Source organism: Perna viridis, chromosome 1 (assembly GCF_037379345.1).
Source record: "Perna viridis isolate PV_CMFRI_1.1 ecotype Kerala chromosome 1, ASM3737934v1, whole genome shotgun sequence".
NCBI lineage: Eukaryota > Metazoa > Mollusca > Bivalvia > Mytilida > Mytilidae > Perna > Perna viridis.
The window spans coordinates 19,326,829-19,350,749 of NC_142445.1; the positions used below are offsets into that span (position 1 = coordinate 19,326,829).

The 23,921-nt window shown below is 34.7% G+C and overlaps 1 protein-coding gene and 2 pseudogenes across 12 annotated transcripts; all 3 read right to left on the reverse strand.

Annotated features, from left to right (window-relative positions):
• Window positions 1–850: 850 nt before the first annotated feature.
• Window positions 851–23,411, reverse strand: LOC148627635 (uncharacterized). 12 transcript variants are annotated; one of them, XM_088576386.1, is made up of 9 exons: window positions 22,361–22,492; window positions 20,825–21,099; window positions 19,639–19,740; window positions 19,371–19,394; window positions 17,400–17,545; window positions 17,078–17,128; window positions 16,755–16,805; window positions 4,770–4,910; window positions 851–1,958 (listed from the first exon to the last, which is right to left on the reverse strand). In XM_088576386.1, exons 5-9 carry the CDS (start codon window positions 17,467–17,469, stop codon window positions 1,813–1,815), a joined length of 459 nt encoding a protein of 152 aa, XP_088432512.1. In that variant the 5' UTR covers window positions 17,470–17,545; window positions 19,371–19,394; window positions 19,639–19,740; window positions 20,825–21,099; window positions 22,361–22,492; the 3' UTR covers window positions 851–1,812. The 12 variants fall into 12 exon arrangements, with proteins under 12 accessions (XP_088432512.1, XP_088432447.1, XP_088432465.1 ...); XM_088576321.1 differs by lacking the exons at window positions 19,371–19,394; window positions 22,361–22,492 and adding an exon at window positions 23,302–23,339; XM_088576339.1 differs by lacking the exon at window positions 20,825–21,099 and having other exon boundaries at window positions 22,361–22,501.
• Window positions 6,284–7,783, reverse strand: LOC148627636 (uncharacterized; annotated as a pseudogene).
• LOC148627637 (uncharacterized) lies at window positions 10,244–11,182 on the reverse strand (annotated as a pseudogene).
• Window positions 23,412–23,921: the final 510 nt, after the last annotated feature.

A 23,921-nucleotide genomic window follows, 5' to 3' on the forward strand; every position in this document is an offset into this window, starting at 1 on the left:
TTACATGATCAATACGTTTGAAGTGCAATTTGGTGTTTGGCTTACTTGCAGGACACCTAAGCCCAAAAAACCCCCGCATATTCCCTGCCCCAATATTCGGTATATATGTATTGTCATACAACTTATCCGAGTTTGCCTGTGACTGGGAACAATCTTGTGGCTTCTGAACCGCTGTGTCCGTCGTCTGGGCAATTTCGTCTCCTTGAGGTCTCCAAGATAATCCATAGGAATTGCTTACTGGTCCTTGGGACAAACTCTGATGAGTTTGTCGTCCCAACGCTAGCCTGACCTAACAAAGAACGTTTGGCCAATGTTGGAGTTGTTGCATTCACGTTTACTTAATCAATTTATCTTTATGTGATAAATTCTATCAACTAAAGAAACAAATGATATATGTTGGGCATCCCACCATCGATTGAAAAGCATGACAATATAAATGGTTGATGAAGGTTAATATTAATTTTACCTCCTAGCATATAGCTCTCCTAATAATTGTGAGCAGATCTGCATTTTTTAGAAAATCAAACACTTATCTCCCACTGAAATCAATCAAATGAAACCAAATCAAAAACGATAACTCATTCAAAGTGCCAATTTTATGTACAATATAATTTTTATTTCAAAAGTGCAACATCCAAATGAAAATCTAAGACTTGTTATTTGATCATTAACTGTTTCTGAACAAGAAATAAAACTGAATTCGGTGGATTTTTGACATGCATGAATCACTTTCTGTTTGATTTTTCGGAAGACCGCTACCTGATCAAATAATTTTTACAGTATTGAAATTAAAAATACCAGAATTATACTGAAGATCACCCATCATTACTAAGAGGCCATTGCACGCATATACTTCATAAATTCTTTATTATCTAAAGCTTTAAAATTAAACAAATTATATTCAAATAATTAATTCAATTGGAATGACAAAAAGCATCATATATAGATATTTGCCGAGCACAGAATTTTTACATCAATAGGATCCATAGTAACATGGAGATAAAACTACAAGAAATGCAAACGTCGTTCATTTCAATACAGTGACTGATTTAAAACAGAAAAAAAAACATAAAACATATGAAGAAGTTTCAGAATGGTCGTAGAAAAAATACGGGCAGCAAAACAACCCATACCAGTTATCATCCAACTCTATTTTTCGTCAATGGAAACCACAAACTCGAACCAAACCAAAAATTACAGAAGCATATGTAAAGCTAAATTACAATGATTTGGCCTTTTTTGGATTATTACAAACCTGCTAAAACATTTGGTTTCAAATTTGATACTATAGAATTATCCAGTGTAAAATCGATAATACATGTCTTTTATTTTAAGTCCAGTTGTGATACGCTTCTAAATCAATTTCCAAATACACCTTGGTAATTTCGGAAATGAACCAAAATCTTTAAGCATGTCATAAGTACAGTCACAGAACAAAAGGTTTATGTTAATTTAACAAAAAATCGTCATTGTTTTGAGCTTAGTGCATATTTTCTTAAATCATGTTCATTGGCAAAACTTTTTATAAGCACTTTTGAGTTACGAAACAATGATACAGAGACTAAAACTCTAATTAAAATGTGTGTTTGAAAAAAATCAAGCCACGGAATAGATACAAAGTCATTAAATATTGAAGTGTGCTGTGATCAGAAAAAAATAATATAATAAACATTCAAAAAAACACACACTTACTTTACATAGATTATGTATAAATGTTTCAATGTTTAAAGAAGGAAGAATAGTTCGTGATATAGGTCAGTTCATTTAGAATATACATTCTAATTTCTAATTATTGGGAAATTTGAAACATAATTATTTTGACAATAAAAAAACCATTACAAAATTTAACAAAAGGGTTAAAGTGTTAGAATATAATTGTATTTCCCTATTACAACGACTGTTACTGCACAATTCTTTATCAACTTTATGCGTTCCAGACGAGCATCCTCTGACATACTCTGAAAGATATCAATATTTAAATAGCATTAGAAAATGTTTGATACAGACAAGAACAGTCAAATAGCTATTTTTCAGATCCGCATGCATGGTTTCCTACAGTTTATCTATGAGAGATATTGAAAATTTATTTGTATACGATCATAGCAATTTGATTATTGGAAATGAGCTTTCAAAATACATAACACAGACGGTAGATGAATTTCAAACATGACTTATCAAGGCTTGCGTTTACGACCTGATACAGTCGTTATCACGAGGCTTTAACAATGTAGCTCTGTCGCAAAGTGTAGTAGATGTTATGCGACATTATCGCGGGTAACGTTCTTTTACTTTCACTATAATAAACGATCACTGTCCATGTGTACTTGAGTCTATATACGATCAGCTCCTTTAATATCTCTAGTAGAACTCATCGGTGCTGCGTTTGCTTCAACTTCGACATTTTTTGTTTTAAGTTCTTCTTGTTACACAATTTATTTTTGGAATCTTGACCTTCTTGAGTATTTAGTTCTCATGCTGCTCAATTAGGTGTGGTTGGTGTTTTCCAGAAAGAAAAACAAGTAATCGATAGCTCATGTTTGAAACCATTTACATCGTCACGAAATTTAAATTCTCTATGATTTGATCGTTTTATTTACTTCTTGGACGGCTGGATATTTTGTTATGATACTGACATTAAATAAAGAGAGTTGATACTTTGCAATATTCAACTTTCACTCATTATGAGACATTTTTCTCTTTGATTCGTTTGGAATATATATATGTCGTCTGTCATGGCGGAAATTTTAGCGATCACCCGTCTATAACGACATCAAGGTTGTAATTACGTCGCTTTCAATCAATCATGTTTTATAGAAAATGATGCGCAATCATAAAACAACCAATCGCAACGGCGTAGCTTTAATTTTACGCGTTCATATCACATCGTCCATTGCGTGATATCGCAAATATTTAGCCATCCAAGAAGTAGATATAACGGCCATATAATAGATAGTTCGCGATATCACAACGTAGGACAATGTAAGATATACTTGTGGAATGAACAATTCTTAGTTCTGCTATAAGTCTCTTTGTACTATATGTGATCTTTCAAATTTATTTTATTACTATCAAATATTCATATCGTCTCTCGTCGTTTAATGAAGACCCATGAGTAATCCAGAGCTGACATTTTTTATCCCCGTGGAATTGTTGTCTGACATATTCACCCGATCCATTCTCATTATATTCACTATCGATCTGCGCTACAGAGATAGTTAAAAGTGTAGATATATACATCATGTAAAATATTTTAAATACAGAGAGAATTGTAGCAAGTCTAAATTAGGCATTGCATTTGGTTTTTGTGCATTCCCAAATGTAAAAAAAAATGTCAAAAGAATCTGATTGGCCGAAAGCAAAATTATGATGTTTTTACTTTGTTCTCCCGTAACAACAGCATAGAAGGACAATCGCTCAATTATCAAGCATCCGAATATTCCAGTGAAATTATAAAGAAAAAGGTTTAGTAATTCATTAAATTTGAATGTTGCAAAATGACAACCCTCGTTACTTAATTTCAGCATCACAATAAACTACTCGAGGTTCGCATGCTAGGATGGTGTGATCAAAATACTCGAGTTGATATTTTTCGATATTCAATTTTACTCATAATGAAACCTTGAAGTAGACACATAATTGACTATGTGTTATTGTGTTAAAGTATAGGTGCACGTCTACCAAAAGGGGAAATGAAAATAGTTGACAGTTGCCATGAAAAAAAATTGACTCTTAGTTAATAGCAAAATCAAATCCACGTTTTTTTACGTAAATTAACTTGTGTACTTGTGTAGTTATAATAAAAAATGCAGATTTTGCGCACAATATCATTGTTTTTTTCCAACAGGTTAGATTAACTGATCTAATAAATCAATTATACAAACATAAAGTAAATACTGCTGTCCTTGATATTTCTTCATTTAAAGACATACCTTACATGTTTGTCTATAACAAACTCTGTAAATTTTTCTTGGTATTTATAAGTGAATATACTGTCCAATAAAACGTCCTCATATTGTAGAATCGACATTGAAAGCGTGTAACCGAAATTCGTAGTACGAAGACTGTTAAATTTAGTACACAAACCCTCCTTATCGACATATAAGGACAAAACAACTTCAGTAGTAATAACTTTAATCTTGCAACATTCCCTTTTCAAGAGGCCTAATTGTAAGAAGTCAAGCACGGTAAAAAAAAAAAGTGTACGTAGTGTCGACAACCCCTTGCATAACGCATGAGTCGTGATTTGAAAACTCCAGAAGTAAGAAAACAACCAGTAGAATTCCATTCTTAATTCACTCGATCTTGGAAAGTTAAATTGGATTACCCATCAGTTGAAATAACAACTCCATTTGGATTGGTAATGTTTCTAGAACATAGCTTGTTGACAAAAAACAAAAAAAGCAAAAAAAAAAAAAAAAAAAAAAAAAAAAAAGAAAAAAAAAAAAAAGCAACAACAATAAAAAAATACAAAGCAAACAGACCAACAAAAAAGTAAAAAAAAAACCGAACAAATAAGAGCAGATAGAATAGAATATACAAAAAAATATTTGCAATAACAAATCAATATTTTCCACACAATCGTACTCGTAAATTGCATATTAAACAAAACTACTACTTTGCCCGCAATGTACTAAATGAAATATGACAGGATTGAATCATGATGCCTTACAGCAGTCTTACATACAGTCCAAATAAGTCGACAATTATCTCCTTAATATGTACATAACTGAAAAATATCATTTTTAGGCCATTTAATATTGTTAATCTACCTGTTCTTCCGCCATAATGTAAAGTCCAAATGAAACAATCATTTGAACAATAAACAGTCTTGATGAAATATCGATCATTCCATTTAAGGTGTTCTCCACAATTCTCATCTGAAAAACTGTTACAATCGTAGCATACTATTGCTAAAAAAGAAAAAAAAAGAAGTTTATTATACAAATTGTAATCAAGGAATTGTTGTAATATCTTGTTCTATTCAGTCAGTGTATGTAGGCTCAAAATACACCCTGTTTTATTTTGTGTGCATTTGACTTTTTGAGAAATCACGTTAGTTTTCTTTAAAAAATGCTTTCACAATTATGAATGCTGATCAAGAGGTTATGAGAACATCATGAGATAGGTTAACAAGAAGCTATATCAATTCATAAATTCTGACTACAATTTTAAATGTTACCAATTCAACCTATCACTTCTTATTTCATAAAGCGTTCACTTGAATAGGGAGCCAAAATCGTTAAATTCCGATATCAAGAACTTTTGCAGGAATATTGTAATGCCGCCTCTCGTGTGTGCTAGAGTCAAATCACCGGAGGAGGCTGCATTACATCAAGATCGGAATAATATGGTTCCTCAATAGGGCATTTTCACCTTGAATTTGCACCGAGGATTTGCTCCCGGGATTTGCACCCATAAATTGAATTTACACCCGCAATTTGTCACCGGAGTTTTGCACCAGACTTTTGCATCCAAACAAATAGAAATAAAATAGTAAAATCTAACCCCACAGCAAACATATATCAACCATCTAGGACTCTAGATTTCATAACACAACAACATTAATCAATTATTCAACTAACTAACTTTTGCGCTTTCTGAGTGCACCTCAGACATTTTAAAAGTCGCCGCCTTGACAACTTCAGAACTTTTTGGTTGATGTAATCTAGACTCTCCGTTTCCGGTACTGCACAGTACTTTTATTACAAGCGCTCAGCCAATCAAAAGGCGCCTTACATATTCACAATAGTTATTAACCAATCCGTGCATTTTATCTAAAATATTACGGCTGGTAGTGCCTGCTGATGAAAAGGTAAACAACACCAAACTTGGACAAAATAAAATGTTTTCATGTTTTTTTATTGAAGACAACGGATTGGAATTACTTTTTAACTCAATTACACACAACGGGAGTAACATAAAGTTTCCATACAATTTAAAATCAGTAGATGGACTGGTTTTTCGTTTGCTAAACTTCTTTGACAAATCAGAACCGACGGTATTTAGTCGAATCTAAAACTATCGAGTAACAAGTCACTTCACTTAAACAACAAAGATTAGCTTTTAGCCGTAGTTTGAACAACAAACAACATTTGAATGTTAAGAAACACAAAATACCTTTCTGTCAAATTTATCTACAAACTATATAAAATCAACACAAAAAGGGGGTGGGTAGTCCGCATAACTCTGCCTCCTAACTACAGGATTTGGCCTCCAAATTAGAAGGAATAGAAAGAATTCAAAGAAGGGACTTTCACAACTTTAACACCACTGATTTTAATTTTTCATCACAACAACATCAGTGCTTCAGTACTTTGATTTTTCTTTTAGCACCAGTATTTTATAAATTAATATGAAACATTTAATAACAACAACAGCCGATTTATACACATCCTCTCTCACATTGCACTCAATTTGCAGGCACACAAATCATTCAGTCTTTCTTCCACTACTGCTTTCAAACCGAATAGCTTATAAAATTTTGCCTCCTGTGACAATTCATTGAAATAGTTGTGTTCTCTTGGTATCTTTTTTCTACATAGCAATTGTTTCTTAAATAGTTGAGAATGATTTTGAAATGGGCTGGATCACGGCCGAAACTGTTGATGTTGTTTGATGGGCGGTATGCACTGTTCGGATTTATCATCTGGGCAAAGATTGAAGATGGGTCCGAGCGAAGAGTGGGTTTGCTGGTCTCAAATTTCACTCCATCTATATTCAACACCTCCATACTCTCTCTCCCGATATTCTTGCAGGTACTGCAAGTTAGTGTCCACCTCTTCGGTCATGGGTGACGAGAAGGGATTTCTTTCAGGAAGACTTGCTGGTCCAGTAACTACTGTGTTTTTTTCTTCTGTACAGGAGCCAGATGAAGAGGAGGAAGATGAGGAAGAGGCTGAAAATATTTCAAAGATTTATTTTTCTTGATTTGATTTGAAAAACTGAGCTCTACAATTTCTTTATTAGAAGGGTGCAGTTCGATTTCGGTGCTCTCTTCTTTCTTTGTTTCCAGTGTGACACTTAAATTCTGGCCCATCTCTGATGAGAGGTCTTTAAGAACTGGCAAATGGACATCTTGATCGAACATCATTTTACATGGGGCAAACCCAGAGCTCTCATGCACCGACGACCGATAGGCCATCATGACAAGGGGAAGTACTTGGTCCCAATCCATCTATGGGTTTGATACAAATGATGCTAGCATACTTAAAATTGTCCGCACATAGCGCTCTACCAGTCCATCAGATTGGGGTCTCATTACTGAGGTACGAGTTTTATCTATAACAAGGAGCTTGCAGGTTTCCTGAAACAATTGTGACTCGACATTAGCCCCTTGGTCCGTATGCACTTGCATAGGGACACCGAATAAAGAAACAAAATTGTTAACAAAGGCTCGAGTTACCGTAACAGCCTCTTGGTTTTCAATGGGAACTGCATGTACAAATTTGGTGAAATATCACCAATGACTAACAAATATTTGTTTCCACTTTCCGAAGTAGGTAGAGGACCAAGAATATCTATAGCTACGCGTTCAAAACATGCACCAACTTGATATTGACACATTGGTGCTCTTGGTTTACTACCAGTAGATATGCGACTCGCGCAAACGTCACATTTGCGACACCACAAACTTTCTTATCCCAAACCAAAAGTATCGCTCTCGTTCTTTACTAAGGGACTTTTTGACACCTAGATGACCACCACCCATTGCACTATCATGTAAATGTTGCAAAATAGAAACTTTCAAACTATCCGGTATTACTAATAACCACGAAATTTCACCCCCGTGTTCAATTTTTTTTTATACAGAACCCCTTCTTTTATGTCAAAAGAATCCAAGCGATTCCAGTAGTATTTTACTTCTGGACAGTATTTTGGGACATCAGACCAAAACGGTTTAACTGAATTCTCTACCGAATAACGGACACGTTTTAAAATCTTGTCATTCTCTTGTTCTTGCATTATTTCTATTCTATTGCTCAACCGCTAATTTTCAGAATTTTTACAGTCATTCTTACTCTCCGTCAATTCTTTCTTCACCATTCCTCGTGTTTTCACAGCACTCACTCGAGTTTCATGCTCACACTGGATTCTATTTGAAAAATCACCGAGGTTAACGCCTTGCGACTTTTCACAAACTGTAAACGATTTGTCTTTATTCGATTTTAAGTGAGCTAACCGGGTCACGTTTGGTTTACAGAGTCGTTCTGTATTTTCATTGAGTCGTCATATGAGAACATACGCACGACCTTATTAATTGTGCTTTAGTGTGCATATCTCCTAACTAATTTTGTGACTTCCCTTATGTTCACTGTTGGTATCGGTCGGGGTGTTAAGCTCACTAGAAGGTACTGGATCTGAATTATCAACGTAGGCTTTAATTTCAGATCCTCTTGAGCAACGTTCTATTGTCTCCCTTCGTAGACAATGTGAGCAACTGTTTGGACATGACCGGCGGCTAAGACCATCGGCATTCCCATGAATTCGACCTGCCCTATGTATAATTGTAAAATCATAACTACCAAGCACTTCCAACCAACGGGCCAGCTGCCCTTCCGGTTCCTTAAAATTCATCAACCACCGTAGGGACCCGTGGACGGTACGGACAGTGAATTTTCGACGGTATTAGTAATGGTGAAAATTTTTGATAGCCTTATAAATAGCCAATAGCTCTTTTCGAGTGACACAATAGTTTGTTTTAAAATGTGTTACTTAAATACGCTATTGGTTTCTCAACTTTATTTTGCATTTGAGAAAGAACTGTCCCCATCCGAAAGAATCTTGCATCACAATCTAGTATAAATTCCCCTTCATTTTCAGGGTAACCTAACACTGGTGCGGCTATAAATAGTTCTTTCATAGTATGGAAAGCTTGTTGACATGCATCAGTCCAAGCAAACTTTGTGCCTTTCTCTGTCAATTTGTGTAGGGGTTTTGCAATTGTAGCAAAGTCTTTAACAAAACGTTGATAATAAGAACAAAAACCTACAAAACTACGGGTTTCTTTGACTTTCTCGGGACCGGCCAATCTCGGACCATGTCGATTTTGAGTTATCGGTACTAATACCGTCTTTCGTTACTTCGTGGCCTAAAATGTTACTTCAGTTTGTGTTAAAACACACTTATCAGGGTGAAGCTTTAAATTTGACTGCTTAAACGATCACAATTTTTACTTAAGTTTTTCAGATATTTTGTCAAAATCTTTTGAATACACGCTGATATCGTCCAAATACACCATACATATCTTCCAGGTTAAACCTGAAAAGATCTTTTCAACTAGCCTCTCGAAAGTAGCGGGTGCTTCACTTAAACCGAAACTTAGTACTTGGAACTGCCATAGACCGCTTCCGGGGATTGCAATGGGGGTTTTCTCTCAATCGTTCTCTTCAAGGCCACATTGCCAGTACCCAGAACGCATATCAAGGGTTGAAAACCATTTATTTCCGTTTAAACTTCCAATGTGTCGTCAATTCGGGGTAAAGGTTGTCAATCATTTTGGGATACTGCGTTTAATTTTCTGAAGTCGCAGCAGAATCTTATTTTATTATCTACTTTCTTTGTTACCATGACAACCGGTGAGCACCAAGCAGAGTTAGAAGGCTCAATAATACCCCGAGAGGCCATATCATCGATTTCCTACATCGCCGCCTCGCGTTTCGCCAGGGGGAGCCTGTACGGTCTTTGTTTTATGGCTTTTGTGTCCCCCGTATTTATTTCGTGTTTAACGAGCTCCATATAACCAATATCTGACGACGACTTAGAAAATACGTCTTGATAAGAACACAAAAAATCGTTCAATTTTTCTGTCCGTTCTTTATCTAGTTTTTCAAAGGCTTTCTTTGAAACATTTAATAAACTTTTTCTCAGTCGTTTTTATACAATACACAACGGACGAGATTTTGTGAACTTTCATTATGCAGTATTTGATCAACCTCCACATTACTTTAATTTTAGCAAGTAAAAACTCATGTTTACATCGACCACCTAATCTTATTTCTACACTACCAATAAATTCTGAAACTTATCCAGTCGCAGTTATAAGATTCATTCGGACAGGCGTAACTTGGAGTCTTCTGTCGGCCGGAATAGATTCAAAGATACCATATCTCAAAATAGAAAAAACAAGCGCAGGAATCTACAAGTGTAGGAACAGGTAATGAATTAACATTTAACAAAACAAAACATCCATTTTCCTTGTCCCCTGATACGTTCGAAATAATAGTGTTGGGCCTTAATACTGATGTCAAAAGATGACCCGTGTCCTCGACAGTTGTCCGTTTTCCGCCTTTTTTACATTATGTCTGTCGTGATTCAAATGTTTACGAAAATTCCCAGAATTTTGATTTCGCTTGAAATCTCTATTTTGGGTATCGCGATTCTGCTGAGAAGGTCTAACATTTGCATTCCGCTCCCTATTTTGGCTTCCTTTAATGTTACTCACTTCATTTTTAAGAGTTTTAAGTCCATCTTTCAACTCATTAAGGTCGTGATTTAACCCACTATCAATTTGACTAATATCACCCTGAGTCATTGTGTCTGCAATTCTAACGGATCTGTCCTTTTGGTAATCAGCTAGTCTGAGTGCTTCGAGGCGTACCGCGATATTTTCGGCCTCAATTATGGTTTTAGGCCCTACTTCTCTTAAGCGGAGCCTAATCTCTGTTTCTGGGATAGCGTCTATAAAATATTCTTACGCTAAAGTATCCCGTACTAAAGCTGATGTCCCAGGGTAGGCTCAACGTACAAGTTTTTAATAGACTGAGCCAATTCTGGCAACGTTTCATTTCTAAATCTTACTCTAAATTGCAACTGAGCTCTGAATACTTCGGCTCTATTTCCAGAACCAAATCTGTTTTTAAGGACGGATACTAGACTTTCATAATTGTTTCTATCTTTTCATTTTAAATAGCCCTTGATTCCCCTGACAAACTATTTGCTAATAATAGCGCTTTTGATCTAGGATTCCACCCATTCAATTCTGCTAATAAATTGAATTGAATTAAATACTCAGATCATCACTACCACCATACATTTGTGGTTTTATTTTGCAATTAATTTCTACCATGCCATTTGAGTTATAATTTGTAACAGAGTGACTATTATTGTGATTTGTTTCATTAGAAATTAATGGCCCTACCCCACAATCATATCTTTTTCGAATTGGACGAGCAGGAGTGCTCATAGTCGCAGAATCAAGTTTATCTTGAAAATTTGCCAACATACCTTACATTTAATAAAAAAAATCTGACATACATTTGTCCATCAGACCCTCCATATCAGAAGTCGTTTCGTCATCATTTGTTTTGCTCACTGCTAAATCTACGCTACTTGGTAACGTTTCCTGTTGATATTCCCGACCATTTGATACCGAGCCGAAACAAATTTCGGAATCATCCATTTTATTTAAGTATGACAACCTTCATTAATCAAATATTAAAATGATATTACAAAAAACAGACTCTAAAAACGAGATTATCCCACCGCTGCCACCAAAAATGTAATGCCGCCCTTCGGGTGCTAGAGTCAAATCAACGGAGGAGGCTGCGTTACATCAAGATCGGAATAATATCGTTCCTCAATAGGGCATTTTGTCTAGCGAGTTACAAACTTCGCAAACCAACGTGTGCTAAAAGGTAAAAGTAATAGAGCTAGAGCAAGAGCAACCAAGGCAACCATGGTTATAGCAGTAATCAAAAGAATACAATCCAGGGACAAAGACCAGACAAGGAAAACAGACATACACAACAAAGAACATGAAGTAACTAAAATCATACATACAAAGTAAGAAAAGCAGATGAGCAACTCGGATTCCATTAAAAACTGGGAGCATGGACCAGATGCACCTGTAGTGAAAGAATCCTCTACTTTTCTAGAAACAACTGCCGAGTTGCTCATAAAAAGTCAAGTCCGGGGTAGACAAACGAGGAAAGGAAAACTATGACACGTTGAATAAATCAGTTTTCATGGCGCAGATGGATACACCGTGACAATCCATAAAACGTCTGTAGTGATGACTTCAATCTTGTAGCAACATAACTCTGTTCCAGAAGTCTACTTGTTAGAGTTTTAGCGCGATACAAAAAGTCTACGTAGTTTCGGCAAGCTCTGGCATAATGTATGAGTTGTGATATGAACACTCCATACGCAGGTGCTGAAGAGATGTTGCCACAGATGAAAGAAAAGTTGACAATTCTGAATGAAAAATCATCACGTTATTCGTAAAGTTTGGTCAATAGTTTTCCTTTAACATCGATTTCTAAGTGTAGGTCAAGATATGAGGCTAACTTCAGAGTGTCTGTAGTATCCTTATCTCAAGTTCTTTGGGGTAGATGCGATGTATCAAGTCCCCGAAATTAGGACTGTTTAAAGATAATAGGTCATCTATATAGCGGAAACTGAGATTAAAAGATCTAGCCAAACGATATTCTTTCTTTCCAATCAAATCAGATAGAAAGTCAGCCTCATAAGAGTGAAGGAATGGGTCAGCAAGTAAAGGAGCACAATTTGTTTCCATTGGAAGGCCGACCGTTTGTTGAAAAACACGTCCACCACACTGGACAAATATGTATAAAATTTCCAGCATTTGTAAACATCTACCTCTGTATATTTGGAAGATGATTTGGAATTATTTCTTACAAAGTATTAGGAATCTCTATCAAGAACTATATATTTGTATCTAGGTGTACCATCTTTTTTGGAAAAAACAACGTATAATGTATAATGTTTATAAGTCGGGATTTTAACTGAGTATGGGGAACAGAAGTGTACAGTGTTGAAAAATCATAGGTTTTAATGCTATTATATTATTCAGATAATAGTCTTGAACTGATTGTCTCCAAAAGATTTTTCGAATTTTTCAGGATCTACATTAAAAGTTTTCAAAGAGGTTTGGTGGTACATTTTGCACATCCAGCTATGAAACGTTGTTTGTATGGATTCTTGTGGAGTTTAGGAATCGAGTGCATAGACGGTAAATCACAATCATCCTTGGTAAAGAGACCAAAAGAGGATAGCACAGATTTATGGTTTACCACAATGTCTTCTTTGGAGAGTGTGGTGGCAGTATAGGTCTTATCACTGCTATTTTTTTACGTCTACCTCTGATAATAAACATTGGATGTAAAACGTTATGCTGACAAAAACAATGTTGTTTTGGGCTTTGTCTGCTGTTACGACAACACATTTGTCATGTATAGTAGACAATGTTTTCAATACATCGGGGTCTTTGAAAACAGATATAGCCTTTTCACTCATTGACCTACTTAAAACTTTCATTCGTTTCAAAATTATAGACTTCACGGCCTTTAACCACTCTCACAGAGAATCAATGTCTTCTTCTCGTTTTATCCACTTTCTTGCCTAGTCCTCCACGGCATCCATAAGAACTTTAAAGGTATAATTCCAATTTATGGAGCGTGGTTCACGGTACTTGGGACCTTTATAAAGGATATTACGTAGAGATTCGTTTTCGATGATAGTTAAATCTCACGTAACGACGTGACCAGAAGAACCATATTTGAATGGAGAGGTTTTGCAAGAACAGTCAGATGGTTTAGCTTTGAAGTCCTCAATCTCGAGGTTCTCTAATAGCCTTTTATAATTGAAAATTTTGGATGCAATGGGTGAAGTATAGGAATATGAAATAATTGGTATGGATTTGTCTTTAAAGTATGGGGGAATTTTTGTTGGTAACGTTTTTGTGATGGAGGATGTTAGCCAAATTAATTGCATCTATACCTTTGTTGACAAACGGTAGTGGAAGAAATGATCTTTTTCCTTCATCTTGACTTTTCACACAAACTGGTTTAAAGAATCTGTGAAAACCAATATTCAAAATGATGGCAACAAGTCTGTATAATGAAGAGGTAGGGTCAGAAACAGGAGTGTCAAGACTTGTTTTGTAAAGGGAGTGTAGTACAGTGAGAGGTATAGAAAAAGTTTGGTTCTAATGTTATCAAGTCCAAGACGTTTTTGTATGAAGGGAAGGAGACCATTTATGGACACATCATGTAATTTAGGTGATGTATAGTGGCGATGGCCATGACTTCTTTCTCTATCGTCTTGGATTTTTGTCAAATAAATTCATCACATTTATGTTATTGTTATATTGGATTGAAAGATTTCCTATACTTTTGATGTTGTCATTGCATCTGTAAGGTATTGCAGTACCTAGTCTGCGTATCCAGTACTCCTCTCTTTCCCTACGATAATTTTTACTTTAAACGGGACTGTTCGTAGGATGGTAATTTTTTTTCTAAAATACGAACTTTCATAGAGAGGATTGAATGATCTTCTTGATTAAAATGTTGATAAACTGTCGGGAATTTGGTGGTGTTAATTCCCGAACTTTGACCGCACACCCTTTTGTGTTTCTCCGACATATACTAAACCACGTAAGTTGCATTCTAATCTATATATCAAATTCAGTATTTCAATATTATTTTGTACCTAGGATAGTGAGAGATAATGGGAAGGCGCCGTGCCTTATCCTGTATACAAACGAACAGTTGGACGATATCACAAATTGTGTTGTTCAGGACAATCCATTCTAGGAATCGACAAGACATTTAACTTATGCGACATGCGTGTAACAGCTACTTGTTTAAACATACCGCCGTCAATATGGAATCCACCAAAGAATCTCCAATCTTCATAGGCCCAGTGTTCATCCATGACAATAGTGACTTTTTTACATTCAGCAACTTTTGTAATCATTTACGGATGAAACTTGCAATGGTCAATGCCATTAACAATGCTTTTCCCGATTCGGACCATATATTGTGCATGCGACATTTACACGAGAAAGTGAAGCGTAAGCTACTTGACGACGTCATCGACAAAAAGGACCGCGAGTCTTTACTATACTCGGCGTCACATAAATAACATACTGTTAAAATTTGAATAAAAATATTTTCTACGACTTTATTGACACCTACCGTCGTTTAAATTGTCTTAAATGACTTGCTCATTCGTTTAGCCAAACGGCTTCTCCCTAAACATTGAATCGTTAAATTCCGGTCAGATTTTAATTCTCGGTGCCAATATTTACATTGTAAAAAGTCGGCCATGTTTACAGTGATCGGGTTGCTAGGAGATGTTGTTTACCTTTAAATGGTTTGTCCAAAAACCGAAGAACCTAGAATGCATTTCGGCGTTATTTCGGATATCTCGGATTTATTTTACGCCAACAACGTACAATACCGAGAAGTTGATCAAGCAGACGATTGTCACTGGAGTTCGACGGGAACTTGTAAACAAATCGTATGGTAGAAACCAACATGGCGGATATTAGTATGGGATTTTCCCGTAAGGATTTGTTACGCATGCTTTAAGCTAATAAGCGACTCGTTTAGGGAGAAGCTGTTTGGCTAAACGAATGAGCAAGTCATTTAAGACAATTTAAACGACGGTAGGTGTCAATAAAGTCGTAGAAAATATTTTTATTCAAATTTTAACAGTATGTTATTTATGTGACGCCGAGTATAGATGATATATTTGGACATGAAGGACTTATTAATGCTGAGGATGCCATTTGTTTTGATCTTAAATGCGAGGCTATTGAAGCCAAGATTGGTGGTAAGTATTGGTTAGTATAGGCTTTCGGTATCTCACCGACATTTCCTTGTTTCTAAGACTGCATGGTTGAGTAAGACACAGGAAGAGAGAAAGAGACTGTTCAGTAGATTTCGATGTTTTGTTCCTAAGGATCAGAAAACAATCACATCTACAGACGGTACCATGACTGTGCTTAAACCAAGGGGACTTGGAAAGAAGATTGGTCAAAAGAAAGAGGAAGATTAATGAGAGGACAACGACTCATAAGAAGACGAAAACAGACTGCGATTCATAGAGTGTATTTCTTTTAATTTTTTCAACATGTGATGTATTTTTTTAATAATTGATTTCAGCTAAAATTATATAATGTCTTTTTTAATACTTTATTTCATTTTTTTCTTTTCTTTTATTTAATCGTCTATCAATTGATGTAGCCAACTGATGTATTACTTATTTTTATTATTAAATCTTTTTTATCTGGTTATGTGCCTACTGCAGATATGCCCGTACCTGGTGCAGGATATCTTAGTAGTTTTCATTTTTTGTTATAAAATTTTAAATAACTTTTCGCGTGACTACGACAGATATGCCTGTGCCTTGTGCAGGATATCTTAGTAGTTTTATTTTTTTTGTTGTAATATGTTAAATAACTTTTCGCGTGACTACGACAGATATGCCCGTGCCGAGTCTTTGTAATCACTCCTTTTTAATCATATAACTAATATATGTTCCTGTCCACCCTCACATGCTCACAGCATTGACGTGGCGTGGGGGCTTTTTACTAACATGAGCATAAATATACTAGTTTAAATATTAATTTGACCTAACGCTATCAGTGCTTTACAGTACTTTGATCAGATATATCCAGGTAAACAATCGGCCGCCATATTGGTTTCGTATAAACATCGTGGCTGACAGGGAAAAAGTGCTCCATCACACTCAAAACTGATTTTTAGTTAACTAAACCTATATAGAAACTTTTGTTTACTTATTATCAAACATATCTAGGGGTTTTTCACCAAATCCAAGGGGGATTTCAACTTTTTCTACGGGGATTTCAGTAATTCGAACTACCCCGTTTTCTGTCTTGTATGACTATTTGCAATAATTTTGTAGTATATTAATTGCATGCTTATAATCAGATGGAAACCCTGATGCATAAATTTCAAGTATTTTAACACTTTTACTATACTACTTACAATCAGCTGATTTGGTTCCTTTCACCGGGAGTGGGGTGGTTTCTGTTGTGGCTACAACGTAAAATCAACTATGCGTCGAATATGGTTTACAGTTGAAAAAGGGTCTATTTAAATTAACTGCATATACATGGAAGGAATATTGGCATTACTTATTGTCAATGGATTAAATTTAATAGTTATTTAGGGACATGAATGTTTATTACATTGTAAAATGTAAAAAAAAATACTGTTTAATGCAGTCAAAATCCCTGTTTCAAACAAGTATATGAATATAATCAGTGGATAAAATCTTAACATTTCTACATTTCTTCTACACTACTTACAGTCATCTGATTTGGTTCTCTTCACCGGAAGTTGAGTGGGTTCTGTTGTGGCTGGAACGTGAAAAAAATGTCGGAAATGGATTACAGTTGAAAATGGTTTGTTTTGGGGCCCAGCTGCCAGCAGCCTTGGGATGAAATTTTCATCCCAATGGGGTTGTTGTCTATTTGACATATACACCATACCCATTATTGTTATATAAATTAAATCACTTGCATGTACATGGAAAGAATATTGGTGTCATTCATAGTCAATGAATTAAATTAAACAATTATTTAGAGACATGAATGTTAGATTATTACAATTTAAAAGAAAAAAACTTACTGCCAAGTGCAGCCAACTCCACAGCGTTAAACAAGTAAATGAATATAATTAGTGGGTAAAATCTGAACATTTCAACACTTCTTCTATACTACTTTCAATCAGCTAATTTGGTTCCTTTCACCGAATTGGAGTGGTTTCTGTTGCTGCTACAATGCAATAGAAAGCTTTGCCGAGCGCAGCGTGATACGACCGAAGTGATTGAACCCTGAACAGTTGGGGCAAGTGTGGACAAAATATTAGTTTTTGATACACTTGAATATAAGGAATTACAATTTATTATGGACACAACTAATGGTTTTGACATTATATTGCACCAAATGTTAAATTCAATGAAACATTTTCAAAATCGGAACCAAAAATAATTTTCGGATGTGATATCTATGACCCCTTATAACTCGCAAATCGTAAGAGATATCTAAATCAGATTGGCAAACGCAGGTAGGTATTTGTATGAGGAATCCAATGGAAACAAATAATTTTGAAATCGGATCAAAAATTAAAAAAAGGTGAATGTTATGGGCGTAGCCCAATTTTTACTCACTATAACTTGAAAACGGTCCAAAACACATAAAATCTGCTGATACATTTGTTTGCCAGAATTAAATAAGGAACACAATAAAAAAAATATCAAAATCGGACGTAAAACATTCTGTATAAGTTTTAATTAATCAAATATTTTTACCCTTTTTGGCCCCTTATCCTTAAACGGTAGGGCCATCAACTCAAAATTAAATAGGAACCTTTCTTTTGTATTAGTAAAATCATTAATTCTTTTTTTAGAACAATTGGTCAACAACAATTCAAATTATCGGACGGAAACAAATTGATCCTAGACGACAAAGCCGCCACCGCCGACGATGACTGCGCCATAACATTAAACGACTGCAAATTTTTGCATCGTATAAAAAATAAGCACGTGTCGAAAATTGTTAACAATTAAAACAAGAGGCGTTCAGGAGCCTTAATCGCTCACCTGGTTGAATTTTGTCTTTCATGGGCAAAAATTTATCAAGAAGTTGTCCAACAATTTTGACTCAAGAAGACTTTGGTAGGACTTATCATAAGGATCATTTCAGCAATTGAAAGTTTCTTTCTATCTATTATAGTTTTCAAGATATTGGCTGAAAACTGTTGAAAAAAACTGTCATTTTTTCCACTATCAATAACTCTAACAAGGAGTCGTCTGACAACTTTTATACCTAAAGACTTTTGTAGTCCCAATAATAAGGATCATGTCAGCTATTGAAAGAATTTGGCTAAATCTAACGGTTTTGCAGATATATGCGAAAAGCTACTGTCTGACCCCTATGTTCTATTTTAGTGACGGTGGCCATGTTTTTCGAAGGATAAAAAAAATTCCCCACATCAGTTCTAAGCAGGATATCCCTAGGAACACTCGTACCAAGTTTGGTTTCTATTGATAAAGTAGTGTCAGAGGAGAAGATTTTTTTAAAGAAATAACATTAAAAATAGCAAAAAACGTTGAAAAAGGGCAATATCTCAAACATGGCTTAACAGATTAAAACGAAAATTTGTCTGCAGGTAGATCTCATCATGCTGAACGCCTTTATCCAGTCAGAATTTAGGTAAATCTAACGGTTTCTGAGATATATGCGAAAAACGACTATATTCTATTTTTAGTAACAGCGGCCATGTTTTTCGATGGATCAAAAATCCCTACATCAATTCTATGCAGGATATCCCAAGGAACATTCATATCCAGTTTGGTTTCAATAAGTCAAGTCGTGTCAGAGGAGAACAGTTTTGAAAAATTGATAACGACGACGACGACGAAGGACGCCAAGTAATGGCAATAGCTCACATGGCCTTCGGCCAGGTGAGCTAAAAAGGTCTTATTAAAGTAGTTGGATGTACAGCGAAAGAATATTGGCGTCATTTATTGTCAATGAATTAAGATTAATTAACTGTTTAGGGACATGGATGTTAGATAATTTCATTTTAAGTTCTTACTGTTAAATGCAGCCCAATCCGCAGCTACTAACAAAAAAAGTAAGGAGATAATATCAGAACATGGAGTCTCATTTCACTTGCAGTCTCTGAAGTGAACTATGTAAATTAATCAAATTTTAAAAAGGAACTTTGCTTTTAAACGACTATTTAAATATAGAATGTAAACTTCCAATCTTTTTTAACAACTTTTTCACAAGTTAAATACAGATCACATAAATCATTGACTATCTGTAGAAATGAACAGCCAAAAGATCTATTCTTACTGTACCTGCGTTACCTGCGATGAAAGCAGGTGTATTGGCCGCTCTACTTCTTCCGTCTGTCCGCCACACTCACGCTTAGGGGGGGTCTTACTTTGGGTAATTCATAACTAAAATATATTGAATAAATACTATTTTCAAAATGTTTAAATACATACTAAAGATGTGCACCTTCAAATATGAAAAATATAAAAATAAGAAATTTGATACTTCCTTACATGTTAAACATGCATGATTGAATGGGGAATGGAGATGGGGTATATGGTGTATTTGGGAGGTTTATACTATTCAAGAGTTGTATAAGATATATTACAAAGGGAAAAAAGAAGAATCGTACTTATGTTATTAAAGGACCATGAAAAGAATTTTCTTATGATATATTATTGAATTCCATTTCTTTAATTAGAGTAATCAAGGGAACAAAGGTTATATAGGTAATGAAAAGAATTTAATCCAGGGACAAAGACCAGAGATGGAAAATGGACATACACAACAAAGAACATAAAGTAACTAAAATCATACATACAAAGTAACAAAAGTAAATGAGCAACTCGGACTCCGCTAAAAAACTGGGAGCATGGACCAGGTGCACCGGTAGGGTAAGCGTCCTCTGCTTTTCTAGAAACACCCGCCGAGTTGCTCATAAAAAGTCAAGTACGGGGTAGACAAACGAGGAAAGGAAAACTATGACCCGTTGAATAAATCAGTTTTCATGGTGCTGATGGATACATCATAACGATCCACGAGTTCATGATGACGACCATTAAACTTCTGTAGTGATGACTTCAATCTTGTAGCAACATAACCCTGTTCCAGAAGTCTACTTGTTAGAAATTCCAGCATTTTGTAAACATTTCTTACGAAGTATGAGGAATCTCTACCAAGAACTATATATTTGTATCTAGGTGTACCATCTTTTTTGGAAAAAACAACGATGTATAATGTTTTTAAGTCGGGATTTTAACTGAGTATGGGGAATAGAAGTATACAGTGTTGAAAAATCATAGGTTTTAATGCTATTATATTCAGATAATAGTCTTGAACTGATTGTCTCCAAAAGATCTTTCGAATTTTTCAGGATCCACATTGAATTAATACCACTACGGGAGTAACAAGTGTCGTGGTAGGACTGCAGAAACTCTTTGACAGTTGTGAGTATAGAAGTTAAAAGTTTTGAAAGAGGTTTGGTGGTACATTTTGCAGATCCAGCTATGAAACGTTGTTTGTATGGATTCTTGTGAAGTTTAGGAATCCAGTACATAGACGGTAAATCACAATCATCGTCCTTGGTAGAGAGACCAAAAGAGGATAGCACAGATTTATGGTTTTCCACAATCAAAGGTAATTTCCAGTTCCTATAAGTAGTAACTTAAAATTCTGAGAAAATGTTCCATATGAATTTTAATAAGGTTTTGATTTCATATGTTTGTGTATATTTCGTTTCTTCTATTCACAGTCCATTGTAGATCCTGAAATACGATACAAATACTTTATATTTCATTTTCCTTTCAAATATATTAAACTTTTATTGTCCATTCTTGGAGGAAAGGGGAAGTTGAGTTAATTTGTAAGTATGGAAACCAGAACTATACGTCTGTTTACCACTAAAACACAAGAATTAGCAGAAAATTATTAAATTTCCAAGCCCCGAGTTTTCAAATACAATGTAGTATGTTTGCTCAACTTCAAACGGTTTTGCAAAGTCTTGTAACCCTATTGGCAAAAACTTTTTTTGTGTGCAATAATAAATTATTACTTTGTCCGCGTAGTTATTTAGTTGTAGTAGTATTGGAGTGTGAATGAAAACAAAAATCAAACAAAACAAACAAACAAATAAAAACAAAAATAAACAAAACAAAACAAAACAAAACAAAACAAAAAACAAAACAAAACAAAACAAAAAAAAAAACCATCAAAAAACAAACAGACAAAGAAACAAACAAAGACATTGAGCAAGGTGGTATTTGTGTCATTTTGCAATGGCCATTCCTTCTCGCGTACAAAAAAGCGGTATTGAATCTAAAAGCCAGCAAACTAAGATCCTGTCATCTACGATAATTAGGAGGACTGACGCAATCATGCTGTAAACTTAATATACTCAGCATATTTCATGTTCAAGGGATTTACTTAATGTATTTTATAATACACCCCAAAGGACGTCATTGGTGTATAATACCTGCCTAGATGTATGATTCCACAATAAAGCACTCGTTATATAAACATTTTTTATTACGAAGCACATCTTCATTTTAAAAAAAGTGTCCAGTCGATTTTTCCATTTTTACATTATCGAAAGAGTCATTAAGGGAACCAAGGTTATAGTGCAAATGTCTTAAAAGCAGGAGCCAAAAGTATGACATATTATCATGATGTTTTTTTTTTAAATAAATGTTGATTGTGAATAAGGATTTATAAATATAAATATTTACAAGTACTTACTTATAATCGTCGCTACGTAATACAAGTAATAAAACTAAGGAGAGACTCATTTAACAATAGATTTTTAATCCAACACTTTAAGAAGCAAAGGGTTTTCAAATAACCATACGTGACTACCAAAAAAGTAATAGTTAGATCTGTGATTTTATTGCATAAGAATTTTAAATATACATCTAAAAAAGCTGCATTAGCTGTCAAATTTGTTCAGTTTTGATTCTACTGAATTTTGCTGAATCAATGAAATAAGTTTGTAGTAATGCAATTGAATCGATGAATGTCGATAATACTTACAGAATTTTGTGAAAACAACGCTTTTTAAATCAAAGAAGATCGATAGCTATAATCAGATTATTTTTCGCCATTACTTCCAAAAATTGCCGACAGGACATTCATCTGGGTTAAAATACTTCCACGTTGGTTAAAAATATCAATAACAGATACACAGGTAAGCACGTGTCTTGTTTCTATTTCATTTCATCTATTTCTTGATTAGTTTTCAAAATAAATAATGACAATTACTGACCACATTTGTGCAGTATTATATCACAATATATATATTACAAATGGATCCTTGCGTTTAATTCGAACTCTTTTCTTTGACGATTTGAGCTTGTCAAATAAACGGGTCTTCCTTGCCGTTGATTAACCACTTTCGCTTTAGAATCAGATTTTTGTTTAAAGAATCGACCTTTACAGAACCTGCAGGGATTAAGTCCACCAGAAGTTAACGTATACGAATTATATCGTAAACTTTTTGCCTTGCAAGACAATAAATGAATCGAAGGCTATTTCATGTATTCAATGCATGTTAATCGTGATTCAAATTAAATTATACAGGAAAAGTACAATTTAGTAGAAACAATTCAAAGTTAAGGCATATTTCAACAGATACAAAAAAATATGAAAATGACAGCTAAAGCAGCTTTAAACATGTACATTTGATTTACATTACTTACGACTTTTTTGGCTGTGTTAGTAGATGCATATCAAAATAATATAAGGACCGACAGTACTTTTGCAGTAAGAATAACGCAACGTATTATCAATGGTTCATATATAAAAACGGAGTAGTATGACTTTCTAAAGAAGCATTTTAAATTCGCAAAAAAAAAACTTTTCTCGCATAGAAAATATAAAAAAAACATGTATAGTTTAATATTGCAAATGTCAGAAGCATCTCTTTATCCCCGGCTTGAAATAACACGGACGATTACTTAATTACAAGTGCCTACCTTTAACTAATGCAGTAGATGAAAATACCAAGAAGATCACATATTGACGAGTTTGAAGGCTCAATATTTAAAGTATGAATGTTACTTTTAAATATATGCCCCGAATCGATACCACTGCATAATACATAACTTTAGTGCTGAAACGTCTCTAGCATAATTGATATGTATTTTTGTATGATTTACACAGCCTTTTTAATCCATTACATATTAGAAATTATTGCATTATCTAAGCAAAAACAAAGGCACAGTTAATTGTGACGATAACATGGTTTGCTTAAATAGGGAACATGTGAAATTGGGGATTATAAGTCTTCACTTTTTTCCATTTCTCTGTTTCGTTTGTTTGAACAAATCAAACATTTGGTTCAACTTTCTATCCCTTTAAGTTAAACATTATTTCCTTATTGTATGTTAGATATTACGGGAATGGATGTGGTGAATATGTCAAAGCGACAACAACTCAACCGGACGGAATGAACTATATCCTATTTAAATTTGCATAGTAAGAAAAGCTCCAGGTGAAGATGGGCTGAACAATTTGATATGTCAAAAGAGAAAAGAACTTTGATCCCAAAGTAATGTATGCTATCTAAAATACACAGTTTTACCACTCCAATAAA

Coding starts and splice junctions, on each gene's coding strand:
- LOC148627635 (XM_088576395.1), bottom strand. CDS start 17,469: ATGTTCAGATTTTACCCACTAATTATATTCATTTACTTGTTTAACGCT. Junction 16,806..17,077: donor GAGAACCAAATCAGATGACT/GTAAGTAGTGTA, acceptor TTTACGTTGTAG/CCACAACAGAAACCACCCCA. Junction 4,911..16,754: donor AGGAACCAAATCAGCTGATT/GTAAGTAGTATA, acceptor TTTCTTTTTTAG/CAATAGTATGCTACGATTGT.